The sequence below is a fragment of the Phoca vitulina genome, unplaced genomic scaffold (genome assembly GCF_004348235.1).
Source record: "Phoca vitulina isolate PV1807 unplaced genomic scaffold, GSC_HSeal_1.0 scaffold22, whole genome shotgun sequence".
Taxonomy (NCBI): Eukaryota; Metazoa; Chordata; class Mammalia; order Carnivora; family Phocidae; genus Phoca; species Phoca vitulina.
Genome location: NW_022589725.1, coordinates 16,315,357 through 16,329,542, shown reverse-complemented (window position 1 = coordinate 16,329,542; position 14,186 = coordinate 16,315,357). Strand labels below are relative to the sequence as shown.

At 40.5% G+C, this 14,186-nt stretch overlaps 1 protein-coding gene across 1 annotated transcript in view; it reads left to right on the top strand.

Moving 5' to 3' along the window:
* The window catches only part of CUNH20orf194 (chromosome unknown C20orf194 homolog), a 133,200-nt gene that overhangs the window by 20,530 nt on the left and 98,484 nt on the right, over nucleotides 1-14,186 (top strand). The window contains exons 2-6 of the mRNA XM_032419913.1: nucleotides 257-336; nucleotides 4,378-4,497; nucleotides 8,193-8,317; nucleotides 9,162-9,258; nucleotides 10,138-10,244. Coding sequence (XP_032275804.1) covers nucleotides 257-336; nucleotides 4,378-4,497; nucleotides 8,193-8,317; nucleotides 9,162-9,258; nucleotides 10,138-10,244 — 529 coding nt within the window. The remainder of the gene's footprint in view (nucleotides 1-256; nucleotides 337-4,377; nucleotides 4,498-8,192; nucleotides 8,318-9,161; nucleotides 9,259-10,137; nucleotides 10,245-14,186) is intronic.

The window sequence follows — 14,186 nt, the reverse complement described above, 5'->3', positions numbered from 1 at the left end:
GAGGGCCTTTGGCTCCATTCTCTATTGAGCCACAGAACCACAGACTGTCCAGTTTGTAATCAGCAGTTCAGATTAGGCTTCAGATAAATTCTGCATAATCTCTTCCAGAAGATAGAAGAGAAGGGATTACTTCCAGTTCATGTTATAGTTCTGATATCAAAACCAGGCAAGGACCAGTTTCCATCCCTAGCATCATTCCTCCTCCTCATGCGTTCGTGTGCTGGCACTCAGGAGCTGATTTCTGTTCTTGTTGCAGCTGCAGCCGACTCCGCCAGGTTCAGAGCATCTTGACCCAGAGCAGCAAGTCTCAACCTGATGGGATCCTCTGCATCCTAGGTCAGTGCTTTTAACAAGGTGGGGCAACTTGGCTTCCTTTCAAGGAAGATATTAATAATAGTATCATTGTGAGATAAGCTTGAGTTAGTGTCCTTCTCCCAGCTCTTGTTCCCTTGAAATCTGGTGCTGTTCTCATGAGATCAGGTGAGCTATCAGTGGGATAAGGAGACCCTACCACAGGGCAGGCAGTTTGTACATGTTATCTCATTTCTCCTCACAGCAGCCTTGCAAGGGAGCAGCGTTGTCTCTTTTTACAGAGTGGGAAACAAACTCTAGGAGATGAGACAGACTTGCTCAGGACCATAGAGTGGCAGAACTGGGCATTTATTTGTTCTTTAATTTTTTTTTTATTGTGAAAATGCATCATATAATTTAAAAATTAAGACAATACACAAATGGGGGCGCCTGGGTGGCTCAGTCGTTGAGTGTCTGCCTTCGGCTCAGGTCCTGATCCCAGGGTCCTGGGATCGAGCCCCACATCAGGCTCCCCGCTCAGCGGGAAGCCTGCTTCTCTCTCTCCCACTTATCCTGCTTGTGTTCCCTCTCTCTCTGGCTGTCTCTCTCTGTCAAATAAATAAATAAAATCTTTTAAAAAAAAAGACAATACACAAATGATAATGAACAGAGCTTCCTAACCATCCCTGATACCCTGTTCCACTCCCCAGAGATAGCATTGCCAATTGAATCTTTTTTTTTTTTAACACAAATGGGAACATTTTATTTATACTGTTGTTAACCTAATCTTTAAATTTTCATTTAACAATGTATCTTGGAGATTTTTCTGTATCAGATTAATCTTCTTTATCTTATTTTCATTTATACCCGTAGTATTGAGTCGTGGAAGTGGAATTGTTAAGTCTGGTGGTTTGTCCATCAACCACCCAAGTTCCTTCTCAGAAGCAAACCACTACTAGGTTCTTGTTTATCTTTCCTCATATATTGTATGCATGATTTTGTGTTTTCACTTAACCGCACTTGCATTTAAGCTTGCGAGAGGCAGTGTGCAGAGTGGTTAAAAACATGCAGTCTGGAGCTAGGCAGGTTTTGGGTTTGAATCCTGGTTCCACTACTCAGCCCAGAGGTTGGTAGGTCTCCATAAAAACACAGTTGTGGTGCAATAACCAAGCTGTGGAGAGTCCAGATGTCCATCGACAATGGATAAAGACAATGTGGTATATATAGCCAATGGAATACTACTCAGCCATCCAAAAAAATGAAATCTTGCCATTTGCAACAACGTGGATGGAACTAGAGGGTATTATGCTAAGCGAAATAAGTCAATCAGAGAAAGACAAGTATCATATGATCTCACTCATATGTGGAATTTAAGAAACAAAACAGGATCATAGGAGAAGGGAGGGAAAAATAAAATGAAATCAAAGACGGAGACAAACCATAAGAGACTCTTAATCATAGGAAACAAACTGAGGGATGCTGGAGGGGCGGGGAGTGTGGGATGGGGTAACTGGGTGATGGACTTTAAGGAGGGCACATGATGGAATGAGCACTGGGTATTATATAAGATTGATGAATCACTGAACTCTACCTCTGAAACTAATAAAATACTATATGTTAATTAATTTAATTTAAATGAAAATTTAAAAATTAAAAAAAATAAATAGCGGCTGATGCCAGCAGAGAACAAAGAATGCCTCTTGACCATATACACTCAATACACACACACACACACACACACACACACACACCCTTGCACAAGCCCTCTTTGAAACTTAAATGGTATTTAGGGGAGAAAATGAAGGGCAGAACCTTAAAAATGCCTAAGTTTGGAATTTAAAAAACTGTGCAATAATTTTACTGAGCTTACTTGGGAAAATGTGATCAAGTTTTCTGCTTTTAGAAGGGAATGTGGATTTATGATAGAAATTACATTATTTTTTGTTAAAGCTGTATTTTACCTAAAAACAAAGCAAAACCAAACCACAGTTGTGGTAAACCTGGAATTCCCGCCAAAAGTTCCAGATGTTTAAACAACATTCATTGGATTCTCCAGCTGCAACCCTCAGAAGGATGGGGGCTGTCTTTGCCATGAATTTACCTATGAGTAAAAGCACCTGTTCATTACTGTACTTATGCTATCATTTCAGTTGGCTTCTGTGTCCCTCCCTTTGACATACCCCCCCCAATCAAAGTTTTGTTTGTTTAGCATTTCTGTACTTTCTGGCACTATAAGATACTCTAGGCTTATTTTATATATTTCCTGCTCCAGTCCTAGAATCAGCCATTTCTCCAAGGAGTGCTGGGGTTCCTTTTATTGGAGAATGGTATTAGAAATCAGAATCTGGGCATTGGATATACTCTTGTTACTACTGGGATGTCATTGCTCCTAGGCCCTGGGGCAACTGACAGAGTAACAAAATACTTGTGTGTACATTACCTGTAAATGTTATGTAACCATCTGTATCTATATTACACTAAACGTGAATTCATATTAATGTCTCCATCCTACCCAGTTACCACATAGGTTATTCTAGTTTCTCCCTTTTGCTTATCTGTAAACTTCTACTTCACCAGTAGGAAACTTGGCACCCATCATCCACCATTAGTTTACTTGTTTAATTCCAGTATACATATATAGCAGTATCAGAATTGTTAACCCATAATACCCCTATGAGAAACAACTTTGTCAGCTAAAGCATAGTGCCTACATAGAGTTTCTTTTGCCTTTAATTTTACATGGTCAGTCTTTTTCATGTCAGCAATTTATGCAGCTGGAACCCTTGGAAGTGGACATGCTGAGGCCAGGTCTGCTCAGTCTGCTGTTTATTTTTCACTCTGTAGCCCTTTAAACTTTGGGCCTTAAATAGGCCAGTCCATTCTGGCTTTTGATTCTTTTTCACCCCTCCCTTCACTGAAGCATTGAATGGGATAGAACAGGGCTGTGCTGCTTTGATCTCAGCTTAGAAGGGAGTTCTCTTATATTAGAAGTCGTCTGCCACAGGCAGTCCCTGGGCCCCTCTGCTCTAAATGACCATTACTTTTTTACTTTTTTTCACTTGTCTGAATGGCCATTGACAGTCCTCTTTCCCAGGCTTTAGCCATATTCCTATTCTTAGAGCTCTTTCTGCTCCAACTCCTTCCTCAGCCTCATGTAGACAGCTACCACCTGCCCGTGACATGTTCAGAGATACTCAGGAACCAGGTAGTACATATGCCCATGCCATTGAGAGGCAGTAGTGAAGGTATATTGTTTAATTTCTTTTTTGTTTCTGACCCAGCCCCATTAGACTGTAAGCTCCATGGGGGCCATTTGCAGGCATGTTTACCACACACTCCAGCATCCAGCACAGTGATGGGCCTTGAATTTGATAAATATTTGTGAAATGATGGGTGTTTGTTGTTCCATTCACTTGTCCTCTTTTTCACTTCTTTGGGTTCTTTTCAAACTATCTTAATCTGCGTTTATTTGATCCCCCATGTTTTGGTAAAGCTCTCTTTGAGAAGTGAATATTTTTTATCCCCTATTCCTATCCCAACTGAAAAGTATTCCAAAATCTTTAACCAGCCATGGCAGGCCATGGCAGGCAGGACCGTATTCTTTGCTTCTTTCTAAACTGAAAAATTGCGGGCGCCTGGGTGGCTCAGTCGTTAAGCGTCTGCCTTTGGCTCAGGTCATGATCCCAGGGTCCTGGGATCGAGTCCCACATCGGGCTCCCTGCTCGGCAGGAAGCCTGCTTCTCCCTCTTCCACTCCCCTGCTTGTGTTCCCGCTCTCTCTGTCAAATAAATAAATAAAATCTTTAAAAAATAAAAATAAAAAAATAAACTGAAAAATTGCTTTTTGGAAATGAATAGCTTTAATAATGTATGCTGTTTAACTGTCTCAACTATATAGATCTTGAAAACCAAGTAACAACCAACTTGATGCTTCATTCACAGAGTTGCTTAATTTGGTTTCTGGCACAAAACTAGTGTGAGCTTCTGCCTTTAACTTAACCATCAGGGTTTTGCCGAGCAGGGGCAATTTATTGGGACTCATTTGTGTCCCATAGTACAGCTGATCAGAGCCTTCTTTGCTTTGCAGGAATCGATAGCAGGTACAATGAAGGCTGCAGAGAGCTGGCGAACTATCTTCTGTTTGGTTTGTACAATCAGAATACAAGTGATTTTGAGAAAACGGGGTTTTCTGAAGAAGTTCTAGATGGTAAGTATATATGGTATTAAGTAGTATGCTCCTGTTAGTAACCTGCTGGTTGATACAAGATTAGTGACAAGTAGTTTTCAGAGTATGTTTACTGGGTTAATCAGCTTTAGAGGGAAAAGTGCATATCAGTTTGGCTTTATATCTTCTTGGCAAGGTACTAGTTTTCCTCTCAATTGCCCACTGCCTTTACGTGCTGGGAGGTTCAGATTATGTGCTGTTGTCCTGTGAAAGCACATTCAGTTGTGGGTAAAGGATGAGCCTGCAGGCTACTCCTACAAGGAAGACTTCGTGTGGATCTTCAGCTTAGGAACAAAGGCTCTTTGTCCATCTCTGTCTTTGGGAATTGTTTTCTGTGTGACTTTAATTCATGATGATGCCCATGATTACAGTGGAGGCTTTCTGCTTGCATTCCCCTTTCTTCAGCTCTGAGACACTCTCCCTGTGTTGATGCTGTTGTGGGCTGATGCCCAGGAGCTATCTCTGATATCACATACTTAGCATCGTGACTTGTCTGCCAGATGGACCCAGAGACAGGAATAGACAAATCAAACTGAACAAGAGACAGGCAGCTCTTGTGAAGCAGCTGGGAGTGCATGAAAGCTAACATTTGATATTGAATATTGATATTGAAGTCATCTTGCAGTGGATGTAGTGCAGTGGTTTTAAAGTGGGGGCAGTTTTATTCCCCGAAGGGCATTTGGCAATATCTGAAGACATTTTTGATTGTCACAACTGGGCAGAGTGGCTACTAAACATCTACAGTGTCATGGATAGCCCCCGACAACAAAGAATGATCTGGTCTAAACTATCAATAGTTCTAAGGTTAAGGAACCCTGGTCTACTGTATGTGAAAATTTTTCTGTGGTAAAATCCTTAACAGTGTTTATCCTTATAGATTGACTAGATTTTCTTTTTATTAGGAAGTGCAGAAGGAGCAGGCTGCAATTATAACTTCCATTAAATTTCTTTCAATATCAAATTTAGTTTCAGAGTTTGATTTTTAAAAATGCTTCTTTATGCGAGGCACCTGGATCAGTTAAGCGTCTGCATTTGGCTCAGGTCATGATCCCAGCATCCTGGGATCAAGCCCTGCATCAGGCTTCCTGCTCAGTGGGGAGCCTGCTTCTCCCTTTCCCTCTGCCCCTTCCCCTGCTTGTGCTCTCTCTCTCAAGTAAATAAAATATTTTTTTAAAAAAATGCTTCTTGGGGTGCCTGGGTGGCTCAATCTTTAAGCGTCTGCCTTCAGCTCAGGTCACGATCCCAGGATCGTGGGATCGAGCCCTACATCGGGCTCCCTGCTCAGCGGGAAGCCTGCTTCTCCCTCTCCCACTCCCCCTGCTTGTGTTCCCTCTCTCGCTATGTCTCTCTCTGTCAGATAAATAAATAAAATCTTTTAAAAAATAAAATTAAATAAGTAAATAAATAAATAATGCTTCTTTATGCTATACAACGTCTACTGGTTTGAAAGAATTCATCTTGGGGTGCCTGGGTGGCTTAGTCGGTTAAGAGTCAGACTCTTGATCTCAGCTCAGGTCTTGATCTCAGGGTTGTGAGTTTGAGCCCTGCATTGGGCTCCATGCTGGGTGTGGAGCCTACTTTAAAAAGAATTCATCTTGGCAGTCACTTAGAATTATAAAAAGACAGATGCTCATACCAGCCACAGATTTCACTGCAGCCAAAGTTGCTAAGGATATTGTAGTACTGAAATTAAGGAAATAGTTTAAACCTCCAAAGGTGTGGGGTTTTTTTTGCTTATCATTGTCTTTATCCTGCCATCTGGCACAATGGGTGCTTATGAAATGAGCATTTTCTTTGACTGAATTAATAAATCATTAATGAATTAAAAATGAATTAGTAAATTCATTTTTTAAATCCAAGTAGTTGGTAAACTGAGATCACTGGATTTATACATCTACATTTTGATCTGTATATGAGAGGAAAAGAGGCCAACACGAAGGATTTTTTTTTTTTTTTTAAAGATTTTTTATTTTATTTATTTGACAGAGAGAGAGAGAGACAGCTAGAGAGGGAACACAAGCAGGGGGAGTGGGAGAGGGAGAAGCAGGCTCCCGGCCGAGCAGGGAGCCCGATGTGGGGCTCGATCCCAGGACCCTGGGATCATGACCTGAGCCGAAGGCAGACGCTTAACGACTGAGCCACCCAGGCGCCCATGAAGGATTTATTTTTTAAAAAAAACTTAAAATAGTTTACATATTCATCCAATTTTCTTACACTTTCATCTTTTACTGTTAATTTTGTTCAGAGCAATGACATCAGAGTCCTATGAGATTCTGAGAATGCTTAATTAGGCTTAGTAGTTGTTGCATTATTTCTTTTACTGGATCCTAATTCTTTGTGGAGTTTTACATATTAGTGTAGAACATAAACTGGAAGCCTCCCTCAGGCTCTCCATGTGACTTCAAACTCTCATTCCTCAGCAGGCAATCTACAAGTGATTCAGGGCAAGGCTCTTAGAGGGCCTGTATGAAGAAGACCAACAGGATGAGAGGTGATCCCTGTCCCATCCCTTGCCACCTTGTGATTCTAGTGCTTAACTGAGAGTCAGCAGTGAATAGGCTGCTCTATACTGTGTTCCCTAGAACACCTGGGTCTGACCAGGTGTGGGGCACAGAGTGATTTTTGAAAAACCAAAGGTCAGCATCATGGAGCTTTATTTCAAGAGGCCACCCAGTGGTGTGGTCAGCTGCAGTCTGTATTCATCGGGCTTAGGTTTTTGTAGAATATGGGCTGTCACTGTGTTACTGTGTTGGCATTGCCCTAAACCTGCTGTTTTAGATGCTCCCTGCCGCCATGCTCCTCTCACTTCCAGCCACCTCCTCCATCAACTTCCCTAGCATCATCTTGTTAGAGAGATGCCTGAGATTGTTCTGCTTTCTGAGGAGCCATGCAGTGGAGCTCTGCTCTTTTTCTGGAAGTATGACTGCTTTCTTTCTCCGTCTTCAAACTGCTTTAATATTCCTGCCCTGTTTCATGACTCTTGTTACCTTACCTAGGTTTATTTGCATCCTTGGGATTGTTTTATTTATTTGACCCACCAACATCCATGGTTCTTCCTTAAGTCTGTGAGCTGCTGATCTATTTATAGAAGCCTTGTCCACTTGCCTCTGCTTCCTTCCTCACAGCCTTTCCTGTGTACAGAGTTCACCCCCTATATAGTAACCCTTCCCAGAGCTGAACAGTGATGTCCTCAGGCCCATGGTTGCCTTGAGTCACAGCCAAGAGCTTTAGACGTTGATGTCTGCAGAAGAACCGTCACTGGCTATATTTGATATTTCCTGCCTCGGTGGCTTTAGGCTATGGAGTTTCCATTTGGTATTTATCTCTGTAGCAAAGGACACAGCTAAGTCTGGTACCACAGATTTAACGGTGTTGAACTTTGCCAAGCAGAACATCATGAAAGCTGTTCTTTTGACTTATTCTGGGCAAGTATTGTTGTAACCAGAGGGCCACAGTGGTGGGAGCATTGCATGGGAACTAGAAAATCCTTGCTGCCCACACGTGAGTGTTACACAGTCCCTTTGAGGCACATTGCCTAGTTATAAAGAACTTTCAGTTTAGAGTTTTGTTACATTGTCTCTGAAATAGCTTTAATGGTATTATTCATTACCTGAGCAGAAAATGTGTAAAGGAAATGACTTTGACAATGTTGTGATTTAATTTTGTTTTCCTTACAGATGTAATTATATTGATTAAATCAGATAGTGTCCATCTGTACTGTAATCCTATAAACTATCGCTATCTCTTACCCTTTGTGGCACATTGGAGAAATCTGCATTTCCACTGCATGACTGAAAATGAGGTAAGGAGAGAAGATAGAATAGGCACTTAGAGACATTCTAAGGATACTCTTTCAGAAAAGTATAGATCTAGAACAGGAGGCCCCTTAAAAAAAACAAATTGCAGTATGTCATTACACAAAAAAAGCTATTTGTTTTAGTGGAACTTTTCATAATTCATTATGAGGCTACCTTATAGATAAATTGTTTACCTGACAGACAAAAGGGACTCTTCAAATTGGGACCTAGTCGTAGGCTTGTGACCCTAGCTTCCTGTCCTGCTTGTTTATCACCAGCCTGCACCCATTCTCTTGGGGGATGAGTGCAATGGACTGCCTCAGGAGAATTTGATAAGCTTTTGTAACATTTCCATGTTTGGATTTTTTGGTATTTGTTTCCTTTTGGGTTCTTTTCAAGGGTTTGGCTGGAAATCAAATTGGGATTTGAGATTTAGGGTTTCATGGAAATGGTGACCTAATACGGGTAAAAAACCCTTCTTTCTTTTCTTTTTTTTAAGTTAAAGGTGTTTACTATAAAATCTAAGCAATCACTAAAATAACATAACAGACTTATAATCCAACAAAAAAAAATAGAATCGTAAAAAATACTGATGTATAGTTGACCCTTGAACAACATGGGAAGAACCCTTCTTTCCATGTGAGCTTTTGGGGAATTTTTGAGGCAGGTTTTATCTCTTGCATTCAGGTATCTGACCAGCAAACACAAAAAGTTGGCTTTGGAAACACCCTCTTGGGTGCAGTCCTCTATAAATGTCATTTGAGATAACTCTGATAAAATACCAAGAAAATAGGGGATTTTGCATGATGTCTCCTCAGAGCCTGTTTTCCTCTCAATTTCCCTCTTCAGTATGAAGATGAGGAAGCTGCAGAAGAATTTAAAATTGCCAGCTTTGTGGACATGGTTCGAGACTGTAGTAGAATTGGCATTCCTTACAGCTCCCAAGGTGGGTATCTGACAGCAAGCCATATTAGAACCTTGCTTGGATGATGTGTGAACCCAGCGTTTCTGCTGCTCCTTCCATTGGAGGCATTTAGCTGGGAAACCCATTGATTTATTTTCACTAAAGGCAGAGAATCAAGCAGAATGAAATTTGGGGATTTTTCTGTGCAAGCTGGTACTCATAACTGAAATTTCTATAACAACACAGCAGGCCATCTAGTCAGATAGAAAAACTGATAAGGGATTTACCACAGTTGCCATCTAGCTGTGCCACTTAATTGTATGGAGAGTATAGCTGTGCAGTCTCTTGGTAATCAGAAATAGTAATTCAGGCAGCTGTTAAAAATATGCTGACAGTGAGGCTCAAAAATGATGTGTAAAAATAAAGGAAAACAATCCACAAGTTTAGCCGTGGTTATATCTTATTTTTAAAAAACTTTGCGCATTAGAACTATTGCTATACGAAAGGAAAATTTTTGATTTGGTAATTTTCCCTTGAGGAAGTTGATTGGCTATGTTTCTTAAGGGGGAAGAGCCAAGTTTGGGTCTGTTAATAATTATATCCGCTAAGTGATGCAAGTCAGATGTAATAGGCCACTATTTATTTACTAACTTACTTGCTCACTTAGGAAACCAGAATGTGAAAGTATACTATAGAGAAATCTGAATTTATGTAACTTGTTATGGTTTGAATTTTCTTTGACTTTCATTTTGTATTTCTAGTTTTAATATCTAACTATTTTATCTGTTTCACTTTTATTTTGCTAAATGTGGCCATGGTGAATTTGAGAGAGATGATGCCTGTCTAACCACATTAGATCAGGTTTAGACTGTTATATCCAGGATGGTATTTGATACATGTTGTTTTATTTGATTCCTCTAGGTCACTTGCAGATATTTGATATGTTTGTAGTAGAGAAATGGCCAATTGTACAGGCCTTTGCACTTGAGGGCATTGGAGGGGATGGATTTTTTACCATGAAATACGAGGTATGTGTGAAAAGCAGTATGCCCAGCTTTTGTCTGCCACTTGCTGTCTTTATGAAGGGCCCCCACAGTGTGAGTGTGCATCATTATAACACTCTGAAAAGCTAGCAGTGATCTCTCAAGAGCATGGAGCAAGTTAAAAAACTTGAAATGTAAAATAGATGCTGTGCAAAGCTAGTCCCTAAACTAAACTCCTGTGTCCTTTCTTCTAGGAGTTTCTCTCTTTTCCCCATTCTGAGTCCATTGTTCTTCCAGTCTACTCCTGTAGCACCCTAAGCTGATTCCTCTTACAGCTTTCTTTGTCCTGTGTTACACATTTTTCACACACCCCTACTCATGTACCCACCCACCCTTGGTCTCTGGATCGGAAGCTTCTTGAGAACAAAAACAATCTTTTCATTGTTGTTGTTTGTATCTTAGAAATTCATATAATTTGAGAACTATTCAAGAGCAGTGAAAAGGACAGTACAGAATTTTGTATAAGTACAGCATACTAGAGGAATAAAAGGGTTATCTTTTGTGTTACAGACAGTATCTTTTATTTCAGTATTCCTTCTATCTAGGAGATGACTCATAAATATTTGTTAAGTGAATTAATGAATGAGTCTGGGAGAGGGGGTCACCCAGAGTGCATATTAAGGAGGATGGCCTGGTAGGTTAGCAGCATCACCATAGGCATCTCCCAATGAGATGACCTGCCCCCAGCACAGAAACAGGGAATGAACATTGACATGCTCAAAATGGGAACATACTATTAGGCATAGAGTAGGAAGCATGGCCCAGGGCTAATTACTATCCCTCCTTCCAAGAAGTAGCAGTGTCCCTAGGAAGTAAATGGATTCTGGCCTGGTAAACCCTGTAATGTGGAAGGAACATGGGATGTAGGGTTGAAGAGAAGCACACCACTTGGTCTCCACTTTTCCTGCTCCAAAACTATAGTATTCTCACATTGACTATAAGTAGCAGAACTTCAGCAAGACTGTGGGAGCTGCCCCTGCTAGGAAGTAATGCTCTCTTATTTATTTATTTATTTATTTATTTATTTATTTATTTATTTAAGAGAGAGAGAGAGTAAGCGAGCACCAGTGGTGTGGGAGGAGACTCCCTGCTGAATGTGGAGTCTGACGCAGGGTTCCATCTTACCACCCATGAGATCACAACCTGAGCCAAAACCAAGAATCAGGCATTCAACCAACTGAGCCACCCAGGCGCCTCAGTGCTCTCTAATTTAGAAGAATAGGGGCATAGGGCACCTGGGTGGCTCAGTCAGTTAAGCATTCGACTCTTGATCTCAGCGCAGGTCTTGATCTCAGGGTCTTGAGTTCAAGCCCCACATTGGGCTCCACACTAGGCTCTGTGCTAGGTGTGGAGACTACTTAAAAAAAAGGGGGGGGGGCGCCTGGGTGGCTCAGTCGGTTAAGCATCTGCCTTCGGCTCAGGTCAAGATCCCAGGGTCCTGGCATCAAGCCCCACGTTGGGCTTCCTGCTCAGTGAGGAGCCTGCTTCTCACTCTCCCTCTGTCTGCCACTCTCTCTCTCTGTCAAATAAATAAATAAAATCTTTAAAAAAAAAAAAAAGAGGCAGTACACTTAGGAGGCTGCAGGGTTCATACAAACCAAATGAGGCAGGCCTTCTGACTCCTGCCTTAAGGTGCATTACACCGTGCAGACACATCCAAAAGGAACAAAATGCCCTTCCTTTCTTTAAGTAGGCTCCACACCTAGAGTAGGGCTTGAACTTACAACCCTAAGGTCAAGAACCGCATGCTCTACTGACTGAGCTAGCCAGGTGCCCCAATAAAGTGCCTTCCAAAAAACCTTTACAAGATAATGTGGATCTTTCCTGTAGGGTGGTGTTTAATGGGGTGGAGTGGGCAATAAGGAGGAAACTGCACACATAATATAGTGAGGCTACTATAAGTCTTCTCTCAAGATCCCTTTCTCTAGATCCTGCCTTTCTTTGTAGCTACTAATTGTCCTTCTCTCAAATGCTTTCCTTTTGTCTCCCTCTCATTCTCCCCCCACCTCCATTCCCTTCCTTACCAGCCTTTAGGGTATGGAACAGTACTCCACTCTGAGTCACACACCAGAGGCCTGATAACTGCCTGAGCCAGAAAGACTCTTGAGTCTTTTGAAGGAGAACTACAGACACTTAAAATTTAATTTTTAAAAATTCTGTCTTATTGTATGTCTATACCCAGAAGAAAGTCATTAACCCAGAGGAGGCTTTGTCCCAGATGTACTAGGTGCCAGCATGAGAAAGGAAGCCAGACCCACATAAGCTTTTACTTGGCATTTAGACTGGGCCAAACTGAATTACGGGTATAGAGAACTCTTCCTGGGAAGCAGCATAGGGAAGTTCCTCTGATAGGGCTTTCCCTGCCTCCAGCTTCCTCCTTCTTAACTCTCCGGCTGCTGGAACTGTCACCTAGTAATGTAAATTTACATCAACTAGCTCCTCAAGGAGAGAATTCTAGTAGCAAACTTCTGAATAATGAGAGTAACCATAGAGCAAGCATTCATTTACCTTTTTATGGACAAACATAAGATCTTCATATTGAAAGGTGGAATAAGACTTAGGAAAAGATTCAACAAAATATAAGAAAGAAACAGCATGCTTTTTAAAAAGATTTTCTCCAGGAAATAGAATAAAAAATGAGAAAAATGTCTCTTTTGTACCTTTTAAGAATGGATTTTGTAAAAAGAGAAATAAGAAATGGTAGGTAGAGCACACAAAATTAAAAAGGGAGATAGATGACATAAGGAAATATTACAAGTCTCAAAATTATTAGTAAAATTAAAGTTTGCATTTAAAATTAGAAATCAGATTCAGTACCTTCAAAAAATCAAATCAGTTGATGCTTGAAAAGCTGTTCCAGAATACAGAGGAAGGAGCCAAATATATTAACTCAGTCTTTTGGAATTCAGAATATAAGGGAGTAGAGAACCTGAATAACTGCCTCTTACCTGTCTGCTCTCCCTAAAAAAACTTTCTAGTAGTTGGCAAGCTCTGCTGAGAGCATAAAACTTCCAATTAGCCTTTCCATTTGGAAGTAAAAACAAGCAACCAAGGATCACCAGACATTTGATTAAATACCTGTAACTTGAAAGGAAAATATCGAGATTAAAAAAAAAAAAAAAAGATGGATTGGATAAGACCCAAAGGTAATTAAGATATAGAGCAAAACTTAAAGCACAAAACTCTCATTAGGATGCCCAGACAAGTAAGATTTGGTGACCATAGAACAAGTGTTATGTGGTGATAAATTAACATAAAGAAAATAAGAGCTCAAAATAAAATAAAAATAACTAAAAAAAAGAAAATAAGAGCTCTGGGAAATTATGATTGATGAAATTAATAGAGGGTTTGGGAGGTAAAGTTAGGAAATTCTCTAAAAATATAAAATTAAAAAATCAAGGAGATAGAAAATATGAGAAAAGAGTTAAAAGACATAGAGAACTGATCCAAGACATCTGATATCCAACAAGTAAGAGTTACAGAAAGAGCAGAGATATCAGAAGGGAGGAAATTTTTTAAAAAGAATAAACATTTTCAGTGATAAAAAGAATAAAAACTTTTAAATTAAATGACTTAGCAAGTATAAATGGGAAGGAAAAAGCCTTAAGTCTATCTATGCCTTTTCTGAACAATAAGGATAAAAGGGTATCACATTTCTTCCAGGAAGAAAAAAATAAGTCACCTACATAAGACAGTAGGAACCAGATTTCTCTCCTTCCCAAAACAACTCAACCTAGCCAAACCAAAAGAACAAACAAAAAACAAAATATGTGAAGCAATGGTTTTCAAGACAACAGACATCAGACAATGAAAAATATTGATTCCCTGAGAGAAATAGACAAGGTCAGCTGTATGATTGCACTAGTTTACTCCTTTGAGAAAATTTCCAGGCCCACGGCACGGCGGGGGGGGGGGGGGGGGGGGGGG